General features: G+C 38.0%; 1 protein-coding gene across 5 annotated transcripts in view; it reads right to left on the minus strand.

Annotated features, from left to right (window-relative positions):
• The window catches only part of elavl4 (ELAV like neuron-specific RNA binding protein 4), a 100,830-nt gene that overhangs the window by 69,444 nt on the left and 10,944 nt on the right, over window positions 1–20,442 (minus strand). The window contains exon 1 of one of the 5 annotated variants that reach the window (XM_055641808.1): window positions 5,994–6,190. The exons of 1 other annotated variant lie outside the window; for it this stretch is intronic. In XM_055641808.1, the coding sequence (XP_055497783.1) occupies window positions 5,994–6,002 (9 nt within the window). In that variant the 5' untranslated portion in view covers window positions 6,003–6,190. Of the gene's footprint in view, window positions 1–5,557; window positions 5,947–5,993; window positions 6,191–20,442 lie in introns of those variants that run through there. 3 more of the 5 variants (XM_055641806.1, XM_055641807.1, XM_055641804.1) reach the window with 3 other exon arrangements.

Raw genomic sequence — 20,442 nt, forward strand, 5'->3', positions numbered from 1 at the left:
GGGGATAGTGATCAACTTCAGGAAGTCGACAGATACACCCGTTTGCATTGATGGTGCCGAAGTAGAGATGGTTGAAAACTTCAAATTCCTAGGAGTCAATTTCACTAACAACTTCCCCTGGACCACTCTTATTGAAGCAACTTAGAAGGCGTAGGAAGTTCGGCATGTTCCCTACAACTCTCACCAACTTCTACTGATGCACCATAGTAAGTGTTTTATCAGGATGCATCACAGTTTGGTTTGGGAACAGCTCCATCAAAGACTGCAAGAATCAAAGACTGCAAGAAATAGCAGTGAATTGTGGACATAGCCCGGACCATCACACAAACCTACCTCCCTTTGATTGACATGATTTATGCCTTGTGCTGCGTCGGCAAGGTCAGCAGCACAATCAAGGATGAGTCGCAGCAAGGCCACTCCCTCTTCTCCCCTCTCCCATCAGGCAAAAGGTATAGAAGTGTGTAAAAGCACACCTCCAGATTCAGGGACAGTTTCTTCTCAGTTATCAGGCAACTGAATCATCCTACCACAGAGAGCAGTGCTGAACTACTATCTACCTCTGGTGACACTCAGAATATCCGTGATAGGACGTTGCTGGCTTTATCTTGCACTAAATATTATTCCCTTATCATGTATCTATACACTGTAAATGGCTCGACTGTAATCATGTATTGTTTTGCTGTTGACAAGTCTGTCCAACCTTGTGGCAAATACCCCCTAATCCAGGCATAATTCTGATAATCTCCTGTGCACCCTTTCCAAAGCCTCCACATCTACCTGTAATGGGGCGACCAACTCTACACACAGTACTTCAAATGCAGCCTAACCAAATTCATCTAAAAGCGAATCATTACTTCCTTACTTTTAATGCCCTGACCTATGAAAGCAAGCATACTATATGCCTTTGTTACTAGTGTAGGCCTGTAGTATAATTAAGTGTCAGATCATATACTTTAGGTAGAAAAGGGAGCACAAAACAAGAGCTTATAGTCAACGAAAAGTCAATGAATGATGTGGAAATATTCAAATACGTATGCAGAGCCAGGGAATTTTCTCAAGGTTTTCCCAATCAGCTATTGCAACTTTGGTGAAAATTGTATTCATGTTTACGTAGGGTTTCTGTTGATATTCACTAAAGTTACAGCCGTTGTACGAGAATGTTAAATTATTATAAATGATATTTCGTTGCATTAATAAACACGCACATAAAATAAATATCAACAGCAAAATTGTATATGTTGTACAAGAATATACAAATAAATGAACATTCCACAGAAAACTTTGGTTGAATTACAGATGGAATATTTTACATCATTTGGGTATACCATCATTGAAAATACATTGGGAGCATTGATTCAGTACAGATTAGATTTACCAGGATATTGGCAGAAAGGGAAATTCAAACTGATGAAGTGACTTGAGAAACAGCTGCTACTAACACCTCTTGCATTGATTCAAATTAAGTGGGCATACACATCCTGAATCCTGGATGGTCTTCTTCTTGCATATGGTGTGCGCAGCCTAAAGTTGTAAGACAACTTGTCTGTTTAATCTTCCATTTGTGCACGGCAGGTTGATTGCATTCGTCGAAACATGGTGGACCACGTGAAGGTTGCAATCTCCTGCAACACTGGATGGTGTTGAGCTGTTTGAGAGTTGTTGGAGTTAGCTAAATGGCGAGCATTCCACCTCTACTGATTTGTACCTTATGTGTGATGTTCAGTCTTTAAGGGGTGAGGAGGCAGATCACATGACAAAGATGCTCAATTTCTGACCTACCCTGCTTAGATTCAGTACTTGCATGGCTGATACAGTTGTTTCCAGTTAGTGGTTTTGATGACGAGATATTCTGTGATGGTGATGCCATGAAATAGGACTAGCAAAGAACAAGTATGAATACAAAAGGCAGATGTATTATAATTGTTGCAAACCTTTAGTGATCTACAACATTTTATATATTTGCTTAGTAAATCATTGCGGATATTTTTAACATTGGGAAAAAATATGAAACGGGAAATTTAATATGCCATACACCACTGAAAGGAAAATCTGCAGGATGCACTGCAGATGATCAATCTGATATCTCAATTATAAATGACTCAAAGTATAAACGGCCAGTGTTGAGTTTCCTTTTGTAAATAACTTGTCAAAAATCACTGTAAAATTCAACAAACATCTCCAATGCTCAACGTTAAAATAATGAAACATGATATTTCCCCTGAACAGAATCACAGAAAGGTAAATTAATAGTTCCCCGAGTCTGTGCCATCTTTAGCCATGAGCAATTCAGTTTGCCTTCTACCCTCTCCACATAACTGTGCAAAAATTTTTTAAACTCAAATACTTACCCAGTTCCCCTTTGAATGCTGCAACTGAATTTGCATAGCAGATTTTAACCACTTAGTATGCAAAAACAAGTATCCTTTGTATCACACTTGATTCTTTTGCTAATCACACTCATTCTACAATCTCTGGTATTTAACCCTCCCTCCCGAATGAGGGTATTTTCTCTTTCTGTACTGTTACTGGACTCATTATGATCTTATATATTTTATCAGGCTCTTCTATTCTAAAAACAGCAATCTCAGCTTCTCCAGACCATTCACATCACGGAAGTCTCTCATCCTTGGAAACCATTAGGTAATCTTTTACTTTCTTATTCTTCAAGTAACTACACTTAAACATAACATTACAAATTGTCTTAAGTATCAATAACTGAACAGGAACTGTGTATTTAAATATGTATTAAATTGAGTCATGCAAAATAATGCACAATGCAAATGCCAAAAATAACTTGCTACTTCAGTCCTTGATAACATGGTAAAATATCACCAGAGTTACAAACCTCCCTTAATTATTTTTGCTTTATTTTAAATTTCCATGAAACACAAGGCAGGCTGCATCAGCCATTGCGCAGCAGCAGACACTGGTATCAGTAGCAAAAACAGCCAGGTTATCATTGTTTAATCACTAGCACAGCAAAAAAAAAAACATTTTTAATGTGATAACTGGAGAAACCGGCATGTTTCAATGACTTGCCACATTTGTGAATCTTGCACTGAAAACTTGCATTTATACCAAAAAGTATTTAAATGTCTGAATAAAATGCATACAATCAGAGTCCAATATTGGAAATAAAATCTGCCTTAGCATCTTTACTTTTTAAACTTTGCAGTATATATCCTAAAAGAACATATCCATTTCTATATACTCAATTGACTTCCTTCCTTTATCCAGTTATTTTGAGACACCATGAACACTAACACCACCACCCCTTCCCAAAAACAATAATCCAGCAATTTTTTGCCTTCAATTACATCCTTTTTAAAGGCTATTCTTTTAAAATCATGTATAGTCTAAGCTACAGATACCACAAAAGTGGATTACAGTTTTTACAGTTGTATTGCTGCAAATTGAGCCCTCGTTAAAGTTGCATTGCTACAAGTTGAGCCCTTTCAATTGCAAAATTGGGCACCCTTATGCTTAATCTGTAATACTTATGTTTAACTGAAACTAAATTCCATTAGAGAAATGAATAAATCCAAATAATTTTAAGTTATGCGCAGGTGCAGCTAAACAAAATTCCACAAAATGCAATTTACTGTTTCATTGCACCGGAAATGCAAACTTGTCAATACTTAATGATTATTAATCAAATCAGAATAATTTATTCCAAAATTATCACAATTTGCAAACTTCTTTATATTACATCACAAAGCCACTGATGTAAAGAAAAATATTATTGAAGTCTAAGAATCCAGTTGAATTCATGTGTATAAATATAATATTGTTGATAACCTGGAAATGCAGGCAGAAGGTTGATTTGAGTTGATGACAAAAGGCTATAATTGATTTAACTTTGAGATTGTGCACTGCTTATGATAAACACCTAATTATAATAACTACTTTTGCAAGACTATACTCATAATATGATTGTTAGACATACTTTTTCTGCAAGACAAATAGCAACAAGCAATTTCATCAGATATTAATTGTAAATCATTGTAATTTCTTGGATCAATTATGGTCTGAATTAATTTCATCTAAAGCAAGTTAGATTATTTCATTCAGAAAGGATTCTAGCTGCATTTTTAAATACCACATTAAAAGGATTTCTTTAGCAGTTACTGATTTTTTGTCATAAATGCAACAGGATTGAAATTCATGGAAGAATGTTAGAATAAAAACATAATAGGCACCTGTATAATAACTTTTCAAAAACAAAATCATTGCAAAATATTGTTGTCTGCAGAATCGTTGAGATTTTCGGAATGTTCTTAATGACATTAAAAATGAATGTATTTAATACCATTTAAGTTATTTCATTTTTAAATCATTTTCATAAATTTCTCATGGAATATTTATATTAAATGAGAAAAATAACGTAATATTATAAAATTGGTTTATAGACACCAAAACTTCTAATTTAAGAATTATCTATTTTGTATCTTATCAGAAATGTATTAATATTAAAATATTTAAAGTTAAATTGATATATTTCAGATATTTCAAGAATACTTTACACAAAAAGAAACACCTAATTATATTACACAAGTAGAGAAATAAGTACCCTACAGTACACTACATTGATATGTGACAAGCAACACGTATTTTCGTTAAACCTTTCATCTTCATGATCTGTACAATTAAAATTTGTTGTGCAATGTGTTTCTTAACTCACGGGCCTTACTAAATTCTTCGTGATCTAATATTATTTTACACTATGATATTCTCAGGTCATCAAAATAGTTTTCCAAAAATAATATGCAAATACCAAAAGGATAAACTTAACAGATTCCAGAAATATAATGCAAGGTAGCTCACATTAGGAACGCGACTACCTCAGGTTAATAGTCAGCATCTTTGTTTTCAAAACCTCAAACTGAATGCATATAAAGACTAATTCATTTGTCTTTACTAAAACAAAAAAAAATTACTGAATTGTTATAACTTTACAGCATTATGATCTATGTCATACATATTCAAATAATTGTATTGGTAGACCATATAGAATATCTGTTGGAAAATTCAAGCAATGATCGCAACCGCTACCATCAGTGTAGTCCCATCGCAGTGCAGATTCATTGGCAGTTTATAATATCAAATATTTAATTTACTCATTGGCTCATATAATTTTTACTCCTTTGACAAGTTGGTTTCTGCACTAAGACAGTCCAATTAAATATATTATTTCCTTTTAACGCACAAATGTCTAATAAAAGCCTAAACTGAGGTAGCCTCCAGTCGGGAACATAATTAACACCTTTTGAAACAATTAAAGTTGTGCCTCATTGAATGGAGAAGACAATCACAGTGCCTTTCTACTGTTTGCTTCATGTATTCCCATATGACTGCCACCTGCTCTCAGTTCAGCTTCCTTTAGCTTGTTTCCCTGGCAACCTTTCACAGGCTTTTCCTTCTAGCTCCTCAGAAATATGGTTAAAAAGCCAAATATCATTCCTCTATTAAGACAAAGGCCCGATGTTTTCAAATATTATAATAAACAAAGAACATGTTATTGATAGCGAAGAAAACAGCACATCTTGTAAAGACCTACCATTTTTAAACCACCCCACTCCATTTTTGATTAGCAAGAGATTTCTGGTCTTCAGTTAATCAAAACCAAAAGGGCGTTACGTAGAAGCAGGCATGCCTCGCTACAACATTCATATAATCGAGTGACAACAATTCAACATATAACAGTACACAAGCCTCCTCCTCTCTGATGAGGTCACGATGGCAAACTCTTTGAAATACAATATGCAGTTGTACGGGTGCTCACATAAATCACATTCTTTAATCATTGTAACCATTGTAAGGTACTTTCGCCCACTCTCCCTCTCCCCCCCACTCTCATGCCTGGATATTAAATAGATTTTCCGATTTTGTTGTTTTCTTACAAATAGATTTTCACTAATGCATAAATAGTAAAATAGATAATACAATGAACCATTTCCAAGCAAAATAAAATTATACTAAGCCGCAGTACCTACCATAACCATTGTCACTGCAAAGGATTATATCTTTTTGAACTTGAAATCTTCAGAAGACTTTTGATATTTCAATTCCTTTGTTAAGATCCAAAAAAAACAGTGGAATTGTTTACACAAAATAAAATTATAAAGCAGTAATGAATTTAAGTTGCCGGAGACAAACCGGTCCAGAGAATTGGCTGGCTGCTTTACCCCTTTACTCCCATTTATGGGACCATCTGTCACTACTGTTCATATCCGATTGGCTAGAAAAATAAAAGGCTGTCATGACATCAGCTCCTATTGAAATTAGCCTTTACAAGATTGACGATGTTAATGATGCAGTGACCTCTATCCATAACAGAGAAAAGCTTTTGAACTGCACCATGTCCCTGGTAATTAGGCCAGAATTAAGAAACCCAACACACACACACAGATACTCAATTTTGTTTGCTATAAATTTGCAAGTCACATCAATAATTTGCAATCTGCAGAAGTCAAGATGCCATATCTCAAACATGCTTCAATGCCTGCATCTCATATCCATTGTCAGGCAAACAGAGCTTTTCAATTTCTTCCATCTTATCTACTCAGACAGTTGCTTTTCAAGATGTGCATAATTAATGTAAAATCTTCAGCCCGCACACTATTTTATGTATAAATAAGTTACACAGAGATAATGACATTTATTTAAGGAATTAGTGCCTTCAGATGCTTTTTTCCCCCTTAAACAATTATTTTGTATTATTTATTATCCAAAATGAACATGTTCTGACGTGATATTCAGAACTATTTTAATAATATGTACTGGCATTGTATAACTTGAAACAAAATGTTACACTCTGGTCTTTCAAATCCTTCTATTTCAAGTTAAGCAATACAATATTTATTCTCAATGTAAATGTAAAAATAATGTGAACCAATCAATGTTATTTTTCTAGTAACTTTTAAAATAGACGTAAGGAACATACATATAAATTCTCCTAACACTAGCAGTGGAACCAACACAACCTAAAAACACAAATTTGTTTCTGAGAAACAAGTACATTGGCATATTTTTTTATAAAATCAAAGACTCTTTTCTAGCCCATTGATTAAGAAATAAAAATGTGTGGTAAATTAATGAACATGTGAGAATTTTGGTCTGCAAGCAGCAATAGGACATCATAATTCAAATAGTCAAATCAATGAAATGGTTCCAGAAGTGGAACACAAACATGCTTTGGCAACAATATAAAATAAATAAGGCACGGTTTTAGTTTGTGTCAAATGAAAACCTTGTCTTGGTACTCCACATTAGATGGCGGATCATAGCTTTTCCACTAAACGCTTTTCCTTGCTTTAAAAGAGCAATCACTTCCACCTATGATGATAGGGCCCACTTTCTGTGAAAAGTGATCAGGTAATGTTAATCTTCAGTTGTCTGCAATCACCATGATCTCTCATCAGTGCCTGATTAACAAACTGTTTATCTATACGGTTATAGGTACCTCAGGATCAGTAGCTATCAAGCTCACAGAATCCTGATACAACCATATTCCAATCCTTTTAGTTTCATAAGCAGCAATTCTTCTGCATTTTGACATAATAAACACAATAACATTTCAGGCATTAAAATAGAACATAAATGAATCTATTGAACAACACAAAGAATACATTATGTTTGACTTTTTAAACTAATTGCCAAAACGCTGTAACAATTTTATTTTATTGAAAATAGTTATGCAGTCTATGTGGAAACATTTATCAAGAAAGCAGGCATACTATATCTCATTATTGAATAAAGCAGCATTTAGCGTCTTGCTAATTTCAAACATTTCACTGAATAGTTCCTTTTTACACAATCAAAATACTTCTTTTGAAGCACATTTAACCAAAACATTTACATAAGGGACCTTGTTTTCAACATTATATACACAACAGATTGGTCATTTTTTCTTTGGTCTTAGTCCACAGTAACCTAACAGATTTCTTCCCTTATCTAATTCGCATTAAGATGATGTTAGATGTATTGCTCATCAGACTTTGTTACTCCAACATGGCTGTTGAGCAAATATTCTCCTCCAGTTACAGTTCTCTGAATTACCACAAGGTGAGCAGTGTGCACAAAGTTAAATTTTCCCCTACATCTTTTAATGCTTACATCAGATACCTTCTTTATACTAAAAAAGCAGAAATATTACGACATAAAATTAAGACTTCGTAAACATTATTGGTTAGAGGGAATATGAACGACTTTACGAAGAGACTTGAAAAACTAAAGATATTAAAAAGGCAAATACTGAAACTGAAAGCTTTCTGATAATTAATTGATTATCTTGATCCCAAATAATTAAATCTCATTCAATTAGAAAACTGTGAATAGCACAGTAAGATCTGTTAATATCAGACCACTTTATAATTTTATCTTCCATGCCCACTTCTTTGGTCTGGAGACTTCAGCACAAACTATGAACCTTTTTCTGCCTGCAGGTATTCTGATTCACTAGCCAGTGTCCCTGGCCTTTTTATGCTCTCTGGATCACTTAATTACTACCTGCCAACATGACAACAATAGCCTCAACTTATTCCACGATCCTTTACATATCCTAACTTTGTACCCCCCACCTACCTCTGAATCTGCAGCACTCCTATATTTAGAACCAACCCAACACTGTCACAAAAGCGATTGGACAAAAGCAGTTTGTTGTTTAGCAAAACGATCGCTATGGTGAAGATTTACAGTTCTCTAATATATTTTCATATCTCCATTTGTCCTAGGATCCATCACTGAACATCAGATCACTATCTCTCAGACAGTTACTGCCCTCATTCTCGCAGGAATTCTACCCTATACTGCCTCAACCTCATAGTTCCCCAACACTGCGCTAGATAAACAGGTGAACCCAGCTCCATTCTTTTCAAAGCTTAAACATGCTAGTTTTCCAAATTTTCCCAGGTCTGAAAGAAAGGCCATGGACCTGAAACATTAATTCTGTTTCTTGTTCCACAGATGCTGCCTGACCTAATTAGTGTTTCCAGCATTTACTGTTTTTATTCAACATTTTCTTTCTATTCCAATCTTATCTTCTTCCAGCAAAAAGAGAGTATTTAAAGTACACATTTAATTAGAATCTACAACATGGAACAAGACATATAGTGGGATTGTCACATCCAAGGTACAGGAAGAGAAGAGCTGGGTGACCATGAAGAAAGGAAATAAACACGTTGTGCAGGTGACAACTGTGGCCGGCCATTCCCATTCAAAACAGATACAGCCTCTTGGACGCTGTTGGGGTGGGGGAGATGGCATATGAAGCAGTACCAGGCAGAGCTGTGGCACCAAGCTGGGTCTGAGGCTCAGCAGGGAAGTGTTACATCAGGCAGAGCCAAAGTGGTAGGTGACACTTTAGTTAGGGGTGCAGACAGGAGATTCTGTGGCAACAGTCGATAATGCAGAATGGTATGCTATCTCACTGGTGCCAGGTCCAGGATGGCTGGTCTTGGAGCAGCTGCATGACATTCTCAAGGTGACCAGCCGGAAGTCGCTGTGCATGTTGGCTAGGACTGGCATCTTAATGTTCCAGGGTACAGGTGCTTCAGGAGCTGCAGGACTAAGGTTGTTGTGTAAGGCTTCCATTAAGGGGATTTTAACTTTCCCAATATTGACTGGGAATGTCATAGTTCAAAAGGTTTAGATGGGGCAGAATTTGCCAAAGTGTTCAGGAAAGTTTCCTCAGACAATATGTAGAGGGCCCTACACGGGAGAGGCTAACCGATGATCTAATCTTCAGAAATTGGGTGGGGCAAGTGGATGGTGTTCGTGGATGAGCGTTTTGGGACCAGCAACCACTGTTCTATTATGCTTAAGATAGTTATGGATGGAGACAGAGCAGGCCCACAAGTTAAAATTCTAAATTGGGGCAAGGCCAACTTTGAAGGTATTAGACAGGGACTCGCTGAAGTTGATTGGAGCAGGTTGTTTGAAGGAAAAAGAACATCCAGCTACTGGGATGTTTTTAAAAGTGTGCTGACAAGGGTCCAGGACCTGCATGTTTCGGTTAGAGTGAAGGGCAAAGCAGGTGGGCGTAAGGAAGTTTGGCTGCCGAGAGAAATTAGGTCTCTGTTCAAGATTAAAAAGGATGCACGGGGAAAGCATAAGCACCCTGGAGGAGTTTTGGGAACTGAGGAGCATGCTAAAAAAGGAAATCAGGAGGGCAAAATGGAAACAGGAGATAGCTCTGGCAGATAATATTAAGGATAATTTGAAGAGAACAAATCAGGGCCCTCAGGAATCAAAGTGATTAACTCTGTGTGGAGCCACAGGAGATGAGCAAGGATGTGCAATGAGTATTTCTCCTCTGTACTTACTGTGGAGAAAGACACGAGGACTGGGGAACTTGAGGCAGTCAATGGAAGTGTTTTGAGGGCAGTCAGTATTACGGTGCTGGAAGATTGGAAGGTGGCAAATGTTGTGCCTCTATTTAAGAAGGGCTGCAGGAAAAACCATGGGAACTACAAGCCAGGGAGACTCCTGGGAGTCCAAGTGGCAGGTGGGACTAGTGTGGATGGGACATGTTGATCAGTGCAGGCAAGTTGGGCAGAAGGGCCTGTTTCCACATTTCATGCCTCTATAACTTTGTGGTCAGAAAGTTATAGAATAAATAGACTTACAAAAGAGTATTCTGAGGGATCAGACATTTAGATTGACAGGGGCTGATTAAGGATAGTCAGCATGGTCTTGTGCATTGGAGATCGTGTCTCACAAATTTGATTTGAATTTTTTGAAGATGTGACCTAAATGGTTGATGAGGGCAGAGCTGTAGACGTTGTAGCTGTACAACCCGAGTGTTGTAGAACGGTGGGATCTAGGAGTGCAAGTGCATAGTTCCTTGAAAGTTGCGTCACAGGTAGATAAGGTGGTCAAGAAGGCTTTCAGCACATTGGCCTTCATCACTCAGAGCAGTATAGAAGTTAGGAGGTCATGGTATAGTAGTGCAAGACATTGGTGAGGCCACATTTAGAATATGTGTTCAGTTTTGGTCACGCTTTTATAGGAGAGATGTTGTGAAGCTGGAAAAAGTGCATAATCCATGTCCTTCTATATCAATATGCCTATCCAAATGCCTCTAAAATGCCTATTGTTTTTGCCTCAACCACTAACCCATGCAAAGACTTACACGCACTCACCACTCACTGTAAAAATGGTGCCCCACACATCTCGTTTAAACTTTGCCCTTTAAAAAGAGATGCCCTTTAGTATTTGTTTTTTCTATCCTGGGAAACAGGCTCTGACTGTCTACCCAACCTACAATATTTTTTTTCTTTGCAGTCAAATATATAACTCTCAAAAGATGATTATAATAAAATCTTGATTAAGCTTCAATTTCCCTATGATGAACAAGCCACTGGTTCAGGTAATTCTCCCTTGCAAAATTCAGAAATCACCACCAAATAGTCTGAGATATGGAAGAAAAAATGTGTTCTTATGAAATTTATCTTTAAAAAAAAAAATAAACACAGCATTTATTATCTTGCATTTCCTGAGCGCTGCTTCACATTATGGGAAAGGCACAAAATGAGCAGTTTTCTAGGCTCACAGGGGTTACCTGTATATTCTTTTTGCCAATATGCCTCTCGCCTTATTATTCTGACTGAGTGCTGGCTCCTGGAGAAAGAGTAAAACCCTGTTCAGCACATGACCTTTCTGGGCATATGGCTCTCACCCTAAATTTCACCAGTCCCAAAGGAAATGCTGAGAGGGTTGGGGGAGGATGGAAAAAACATTGCATATCATAAGATCATAAGTGATAGGAGTAGAATTAGGCCTTTCGACCCATCAAGTCTATGCTGCCATTCAATCATGACTGATCTATCTCTCTCTCTCCTAACCACATTCTCCTGCCTTCTCCCGAAAACCTCTGACACCGAACCACAGAAAAGCTTGGGACGCTGGAGTTGATCTTGGAGGTGTTTGAGATCGGAAGAAGATAGACAGCTCACATCAGGACAGCTCAGAAAATTTTCTAAAGATCTTGTGCAGGGAAGTATGCAGATCTGAAATTTGGATGCAATTTTTGTTTTTGCCCCAATTAGATGTTCACACTTTAATGAGGAACTCTTGGCTGTTGATAGAGATTTGGGTCCCAAGTCACAAACTCTGCTGTCGACTATAACTTTACCATTCTCACAATGGACGGTAGCTATCAGGGACTGTATTTACATTAGTCCATTTAACTAGCCCCAAAAAGGGTATCCTGACACCCGTCACAACTAAATATTATTCAAATGCCCCAGTTAAGCAGACAATGGTGGAAGGTCGGGGAGGGCTAGGAAAATTAACTTTATCACATTCAAAGCATGTGAAGATGTCCTGAGGTTACCCAGGTTGCTAGAATAGAATGCGGAAAATTTGCAGTGAAGAGCGATACTTGAGAAGGCATTGGTGCCCCTTTCACCATTCTCACAAAAATGAAATGCTAACACAAGCTGGCGCTGCATAGAATTGTAGTGGTGAAAGGGATTGATCGGGAGCATCCTGCAGGTTCAATAGTGAATCTGAATCTGAAGGTTGGCAGCCGTTCGAGGTAGATGCCTCCAAACAGTCAGTGAAGGAAAGGGTATACAGAAGTAACTGCTCGCAGTGATTCAGGTGATCTGTCTTCTAAGGTGATGATACTTGACCAGTTGAGTTCAAGAAAAGCAGTTCCTTTTTTGCCTTAAGTCTTTGATTTGGTCTTACAGCACAAAGCTCTTCAGATTCAAAGCCACTCAACATACCTTTGAGAAGAATGATTTTTAAATGATACGCTGTTACTTAGAACAACTAGTCAAGAAAATTTTGTTTTGCTAACTTAATGAAACATATAGGTCATTTTGTAGCATAAACAATCTTACTTTCACCCAGAAGTGCAAAACAGAATTTATGTTCTGACTGGTCCACAGAGACGGAAGATCTAAGGGTTATAAATCCTTGTAAATGGGCCTTAATTTGAATCAATAGACATATAACAATTTCAACATTTCCATTTGAGGAATAAGAATAATTTGAGGAACAAAACAATTCAGTTATTAGTTAAATAATATCAATGCAGTAGATTATATATCTGTGATGTATTAAACTTATGATTGTTTTGTATAGACAAGGCTGTTTTAAAAAATTCGGATGTGGCCTATTTTGAATTGTTCTGGAGTCGTAAAATCATAAAACAGAATACAAATACAATGAAAAATTGTAAGTCATTATAAAGTGAGAGCAAATAATAATCCCCAAAATGCTGTTTGAAATGAATTATTTTTCAGAATTCAGTCACAGCCCTTCGTTTTTGTTGGAAATGGAAACAGAAGAAAGTTAAAAACAACTTAAAATGGTGCTGTCCTAAGGCAAATTTATCCAATCAATACTGACTTATTGATGTGCCACCATCTGCCGTACTGCTTAGCAGTGCTTATTACAGTATAATAAACAGTAGCGGCTGTGTCATTTTCAGTCTATTAGCGAATCACTGGAGCTTTCATATGCAGGAGTATTATGAAATCCTTCTAAAACAGACTTTATACTGGTTTCTTGATGGCTGCATCTGTGGTTCATTTCCTATTTCATGCTCAGCAAAGCAAGCAAACATACTGTAAACTGCCCAATAATTTCAGCTTTCTTGTCCTTTAACCGTGAAACCTATTAATGCCAAGGCTTTTGTGCAAATGCAGAGCCTAAGTCCTACATTTTGAGGAATAGGTAGTATATAAAGCCAAAGCAAATACTGGAGATCCAAAAATGATCAATTGGTTATCTGTCATGTAAAAACAACCCTAAAGGCCAGGGAAGTGTGGGAGCGTGTAGATGCACCTGCCTGGGCAAGTGTGCAATTACGTGACTGATTCATTTAAGATACTGTGATATCATTCGTCCATCCTCAAGTCACTTCTGTCTCAGGATCATAAGGCAAAAGTATGAAAGATCATGTTTCTCCTACAAATACTTAGTTGGCAAGATGATAAGCCTCAAAATATTATTCATCATTAATATCTAAGGTGTTACCTGTTTGGGGAGATTTTATAACATACTTTTGCACATGAAAGCTGTACTAGTTTTCCAAAGTTCAGAAGGTAGCATTCAGTGTTTATTATTGCTCTTCCCCTCTCGTATTCATTGGTCAGCCCCAATTGCTCTGGCAGTTAAGAATCAATTACATTTTTATAATTTGTAGAAATTATTGCAAGTTTGCCCTCCCATTTATTTATTTATATTAATCAATGCTTAGTTCAACCTTTGATTTTACTCGTAAAAAACTGCCCCAATAGTCATGGTTATAATCTTCGTCACTTTATAAAGCTCTACATTTAATCTGAAAACTACTCTTAATTTTAAGTTATTGTAAAATGAGACAAAATCTGGTTTAAAATGTACAAATATTTCTTGAAACAAACATTGGTCACCTACTAAGATGCATCTTTGTCAGTTCTACTTTTGTATCACTGTAATGGGCTTTACTTAAGTTTTAATGTTGAATTTAAGAATATTAAACGCATTGTGAAACTCTATTCACTCTTACCCAGATAATATTTTACCTTGGTGTTAATTAAACCTGTCATAACAAGATCGAAAATAAACTGTTCATTGGCTGATCCCACTTTTTATTGTTGTAGGGAACAGTTTTTAATGCACATTATGAAATCCTCTGGGCTGCTAATTCAAACTCATTCATCACAATGTATGCCACTAATTTTGCAATCTTAAGGACCTGTCCCACCAGCATGCGATTGCATGCGTCTAGCGCGACCAAACGTGGTCGCTTGAGGCGTACGGCCGCGCGGGGCCGGTCCCATTTCGAACCGCAGAGGCGTATGGAGTTGTGCGGGTCTGGTCATTTGGCCCTCAAGCCCGTTCTGCCATTTAATAACATCATGCTTGATCCTTTATCTTAATGCCTGCAGCAAACCCCATATCCCTTGATTTCCTTAACATCTATAAAATCTGTCAACATCTGTCTTAAATACACTCAGAAGTAGAGCATTCGTCACCCTCTTGGGTGGTGGATGGCAAAAAAAAAAAAATCAATACCCTCTGGGTGGAGAAATTTTAATTCTGAATGGCCACATCCTTATTGTTAGGCTGTGATCCCATTCATAGTCACCCCACTTGGGGCAACATCAACTTTGCATCTACCTGTCATACAGTTTAGGAATTTTCAATTAGATTATTTCTCTTCTAAACTAGAGTATAGGCCCAGCCTACTTAATAATTCCAAACCAGGAATCAATTTGCTGAAACAAACAGAATAGTTTTAATTATTTGTTTAAAGAGGATAAATAAATGGAGTCAGCAGTAAAACCAAGTGCACAAAGTGCTTTGTTTTCTCATGCTGACTAAAACATGTGTTTTTCAGAAAACCAACCTTATGTACGGAATCCCTACATCAAGTTATGCACAGTCTCACCCCTTTACTTCACACCTGACTAATTTCAAACTTTTAAAAGTGAGGCTGCCAGTCGGAACAAACTTTCACCTTTCTAGATGCATCACAATGTCTTCAGTTCAGATTTTTGCTTAACAGCTCTAAGGTAAATATCATTATATGGCTGAAAGTAAAAAATAATGGAGATGCTGGAAATCTGAAATAAAAATATATAATGTTTGATTCACTTCTAATCTGGACATGCTGAGTGTTTCCAGTTTTCATTCTATGATAGCAAAAGGTCTCAACAGTCTACACAAAATTGCACATATGCAGCTACATCATATTACTAGTTCTGCTGTCCATATTGGAATTGCTTTGTTTATTCGTTTGCGGTTTTTGTGCATTTGATATTTAATTTATCTTCTGGAAGTTAATTGATATTTTACTTTTATTGTAATCTTTTTGGAACAAATATCTTCAAACTAGCATTAAGATCATTGAATAAATAATTAAATACAACGGCCTGTTTTTTTCACAGACCTCAACAATATCTGAGGCACAAAGCATCACCTCATCTCATTGAGCATGGAATTACCATGCTGGCGAAATTCAAATGGTGGCATTGGTTTGAGCCGACTCAATTTGTTCATTTTATATGGTCTGATCCACTGCTCAATAAAAATCACCATTTATTGGACAGGACTCTTGAGGCCATTATGTTCAACGAGCAGGATCTGATATCGCCTAAATCTCAGATTTACAATATTCGATTCCAGCTCAGTCATGGCAAATTAACCTAAACACATTTTGAGGGAAATGTACCGAATAAAAGAAAGAAACAAAGTAAAAAACTGCAAAGATGTGCCCTTAAGGCAAAGAGATTGAGGATCACAGAAGCATTTTGGACTGGATTTTCCATCAAAAAGCTGGCAGTTCCATTTACCTATCTAACTGTGAAAACTGTGGATTCCCAAGCAATGGCAGAAATCCTGCAAAACTGGTCACCACTGAGTGGACAACTGTGTATTCAGTGGGTCCAGAGGGAAAGAGAAATGTTCCTGGATTTTCAATCTGCTAGTTGTCCACTGGGCTCATTGATTTTAATGGAGAGAAAAACATAAGAGCTCTGGAGAGAAGGGTTAGTAAAATATAATTTTCATTTTGGGGTTAATTTAAATGAGTAAAATGCATTTGATTATTTTAAATCATTTCCTAATATTTTTGTGTATTATAAAATTGATAAAATAAAAGCTTCTAAAGGTGTTTTGTATTTTTAATTGTTTCTGAATTTTACTGATCATTTACACTCAATACCACTCTTGCTATGACTTAATTCCTGACAACGTTAACTTCACAATTCCCCAATGCACTTTAATTTCTGATAGCCTAAAATTATCCACTACAGTTGTTGGAATGAGAAGTGAAAAATCATTTTCTTTGCTTATCAAATCATTGTTATTTATAGCAGGATCAAAATTGCCTGTTCTACAGGTGTTAAGAAAGATTTGGATACAGGATGTAAGGATGAGCTGGTCTTAATTAGAAATAACCTTATCAAGACTGAAAATTTTAAATAGGCCCCTAATGAATAGTAGATAATAATCTACATTTACAGTTCCATATTTGATGTGCCAGCAGATTAACAAGATTTGAGTGTGGATGGATCCAATTAATTTTAGATGGACAGTAATTTTTCTGTCATCTGTTTAGGTCAATTAAAATATGTTGAATTCGAACAGCCTCACTTCCGGTGGCGAGGCGAGCAGATGGCTGCTTAATCTCGAGCTCTCGATACCAAGTTTAAAACTAGCCTCCCTTAATTCACTAATTGCCACATAATTCACAGTTTTCTGTATTGGAATGAGTGGGGGAGCGACAACTAGAAGTCAAAAGAAACGTGAGATGAGAAAGAAAGAATTCACCAGAGATGGACAAAGCTCAAACAATGACTCGGCAGAAACCATATGCTCAATGCTTCACAATATCAGTAAGGAAATTTGGGACATCAGGGCTGAATATAAAGTGCTTACATAAACTTAAAGAAGACATGAAAGCCGAACTCAAAGATCTGAAGCAAGAAATTTACCATAAACTTTCTGCTAACTCCAAACAAATCCACGCCCATGAAACCAGACTAAACAAAGCAGAGGCACGAATCGAAGAGGCTGAGACAATTAGCATGGCTTTGAAAAATGTGCTGTTTAAATCTATGAAAAAACAGAAAGTCATGCAAGAAACCCTGACTGATTTGGAAGGACGGTCTAGACGAAATAACATTCGCATCTACGGCGTACCCGAAGAGAAAGAAGAAAAATTAATGTCTGAATTTGTGGAGCAACTTTTGAAAACTGAACTCGCAATAACAACAGACACCAACGTACGGATCCAGCACGCGCACAGAGCTTTGGCTCGCAAACCGGAACATAACGCACCACCTAGGTCCATAGTGGTAACTTTTCTGGAGTTTAATACCAAAGAAATGGTATTGAAAAAGGCCTGGGGATAGAAGATAATGATTGAAGGGCGACATCTATCATTTGACCACGACTATGCAACGGAGGTTGTCCAGAAGCACAAGGCATATAAGGGAATAAAGAGGGCCCTGATGGAGAGAGGTGTCTGCTTCCAGACCCCGCTGGACAAGATGCGCATTCACTGGGACTCAGGAATGTGCACAAGACACAGCGCAGGAGCTGAGGAGGAGAGGCTACTCCATGGAGACGCCAGATTACAGCGCTGAGGAGCTGGCGGACCCAGAGATGGAGCGTCTTCTCCAGGCTATGACATGGCAGAGAGTTGGAAAGAGGAGCGAAGATGGGAGTGAGACAGCAAAAGAGCGACTACAGGAGTCTGAGCAGACCCTATCCAACTAGCTTTTATTGTGTCACGACTTCTTTTGGACTAGAAAATAAGTGCTATCGGATGACGTTGGACGATACTAGGATGCGCAAAATGGTTTCACCTCTAGTGAGGGGCCCTCTGGGAGGAGGTTTTCCCCTCTACCTGCCAACGGAGACTCAGGGTGGCAAGGAATCACCCTTACTTGGAAGTCCACTGTTTTCTCTTTTATTTAATTTTCTTTATTTGGCACATGTTGTCCAGATGTTCAGACCGGCACAGTTCCAAGTTATCTGGAGATTTATGAATGTAATACAGGATTATGTAAATTAAATGTCACGTAATACTATTAAATTGGTGTCACTCAATGTAAATGGTTAATAATAATCTAGTTAAAAGAAGCAAGGTCCTGGCCAAGAGCGGAACTCGCTATCAAAACATGGAGGGGACGGGGGACACAATTTTTTGGCGGACACGCCAAAAACCCTGAAGAAGGGTTTCGGCCCGAAACGTCACCTATTTCCTTCGCTCCATAGATGCTGCTGCACCCGCTGAGTTTCTCCAGCATTTTTGTGTATGCAAACATAGTACTCTGTAAACAATGTTATAAATGAGAAAACAAAACAGTGTATATTTATTATGAATATATAACTATATATATGTGTGTGTGTGTGCGTGTGCGTGTGTGTGATATATATACCCACACACACACACACACACAGTTTCCCTCCTGGGATTAATAAAGTTCTATCGTATAGTATCGTGTGTGTAGGAAGGAACTGCAGATGCTGGTTTAAACCGAAGAGAAACACAAAAAGCTGGAGTAACTCAACAGGTCAGACAGAATCTCTGGACAAAAGGAGAATATTACATTTTGGGTTGGGTCTGAAAAAGGGCCCTGCACACCTTTGGAATTTGCAAGGAGCACCCGGAGAAAACCCATGCAATCAAAGGAAAAAGGAGCAAACTCCAGACAGACAGCACCCATATTCAGGATCAATTCCGGGTCTCTGGCACTTTTAGGCAGCAACTTTATGGCCAATGTACTGCGCCATAGTCTTGAACTGAATTAAAACATAAAGTAGCTGCAAAGGTGGACATAGCGTGACTTAGAGATTTAAGACTGAAAATGGATAGTTTCTTTTTTTTTAGTAACCAAAGTTATCAATGTATAATTTTTTGTGTGGTGGAAAACAAAATATAGTGGCACAGCTGGTAGACTTGTTGCCTCACACGTCAGAGATCTGTGTTCGATCCTGTCCTCGGGCACTGTCTGTGTTGAATTTGCACATTCTCCCTGCAAGCTTGTGGGTTTCTTCCCACATCCCAAAGACGCATTGGCTTTGTAGGTTAACTTGTCTCTGTAAAATTGCCCCTAATGTGTAGGTAGTGGGCGAGGAAAGTGGGATAACAGAACTTGTGTGAATGGGTGGTAGACAAAAAAGCTGGAGAAAATAAGCGGGTGAGGCAGCATCTATGGAGTGAAGGAATAGGCGATGTTTCGGGTTGAGACCCTTCTTCAGACTGATGTCGGGGGGGGGGGGGGCAGGAAAAAGAAAGGAAGAGGAGGAGACAGTAGGTTGTGGGAGAACTGGGAGTGCGAGGGGAAGGAGGGAGAAAGCAAGGACTACCTGAATTTGAAGACGCCAATGTTCATACCACTGGGGTGTAAACTATCCAAGCGAAATATGAGGTGCTATTCCTCCAATTTGCGCTGGGCCTCACCCTTGTCATGGAGGACACCCAGGACTGAAAAGTCAGATTCGGAATGGGAGGGGGATTTTGAAGTGCTGAGCCACCGGGAGATCAGGTTGGTTATTGTGAACTGAGTGGAGGTAAGACACAAAGAGTGGAAGACAATCGGAAGCTCCTTGAGTCAAGACATGGGGACTTTGGCAGTATACCTACGACAGTGGCGTATAAAGCTGAGTGAAGGCAAAACAGTGTCAACAGCATTCCATCTAAACAACAAGGAAGCAAAGCGAGAGCTAGCTGTTTTTGTTAATAACAGGCACTTGGACTGCCAACAAACACCCATTTAACTCGGCGTAAAGCTGGGCAAGTCGGTTACATTTCGTCAACACCTGGCTGGTCTCCGCGACAAGGTCACATAGCGGTCTCATCCGACGCCTGGCAGGAACAAGTTGGGGAGCCAGTCCATCACTCTTCGCATCTCTGCCTTAGCTCTTGTGTATGCCCCAGCTGACTACTGCGCACCCGTATGGAGTAGAAGTAGGCATACTAGCCTGGTAGAC

Source organism: Leucoraja erinacea, chromosome 10 (genome assembly GCF_028641065.1).
Source record: "Leucoraja erinacea ecotype New England chromosome 10, Leri_hhj_1, whole genome shotgun sequence".
In the NCBI taxonomy this organism is placed as follows: Eukaryota; Metazoa; Chordata; class Chondrichthyes; order Rajiformes; family Rajidae; genus Leucoraja; species Leucoraja erinaceus.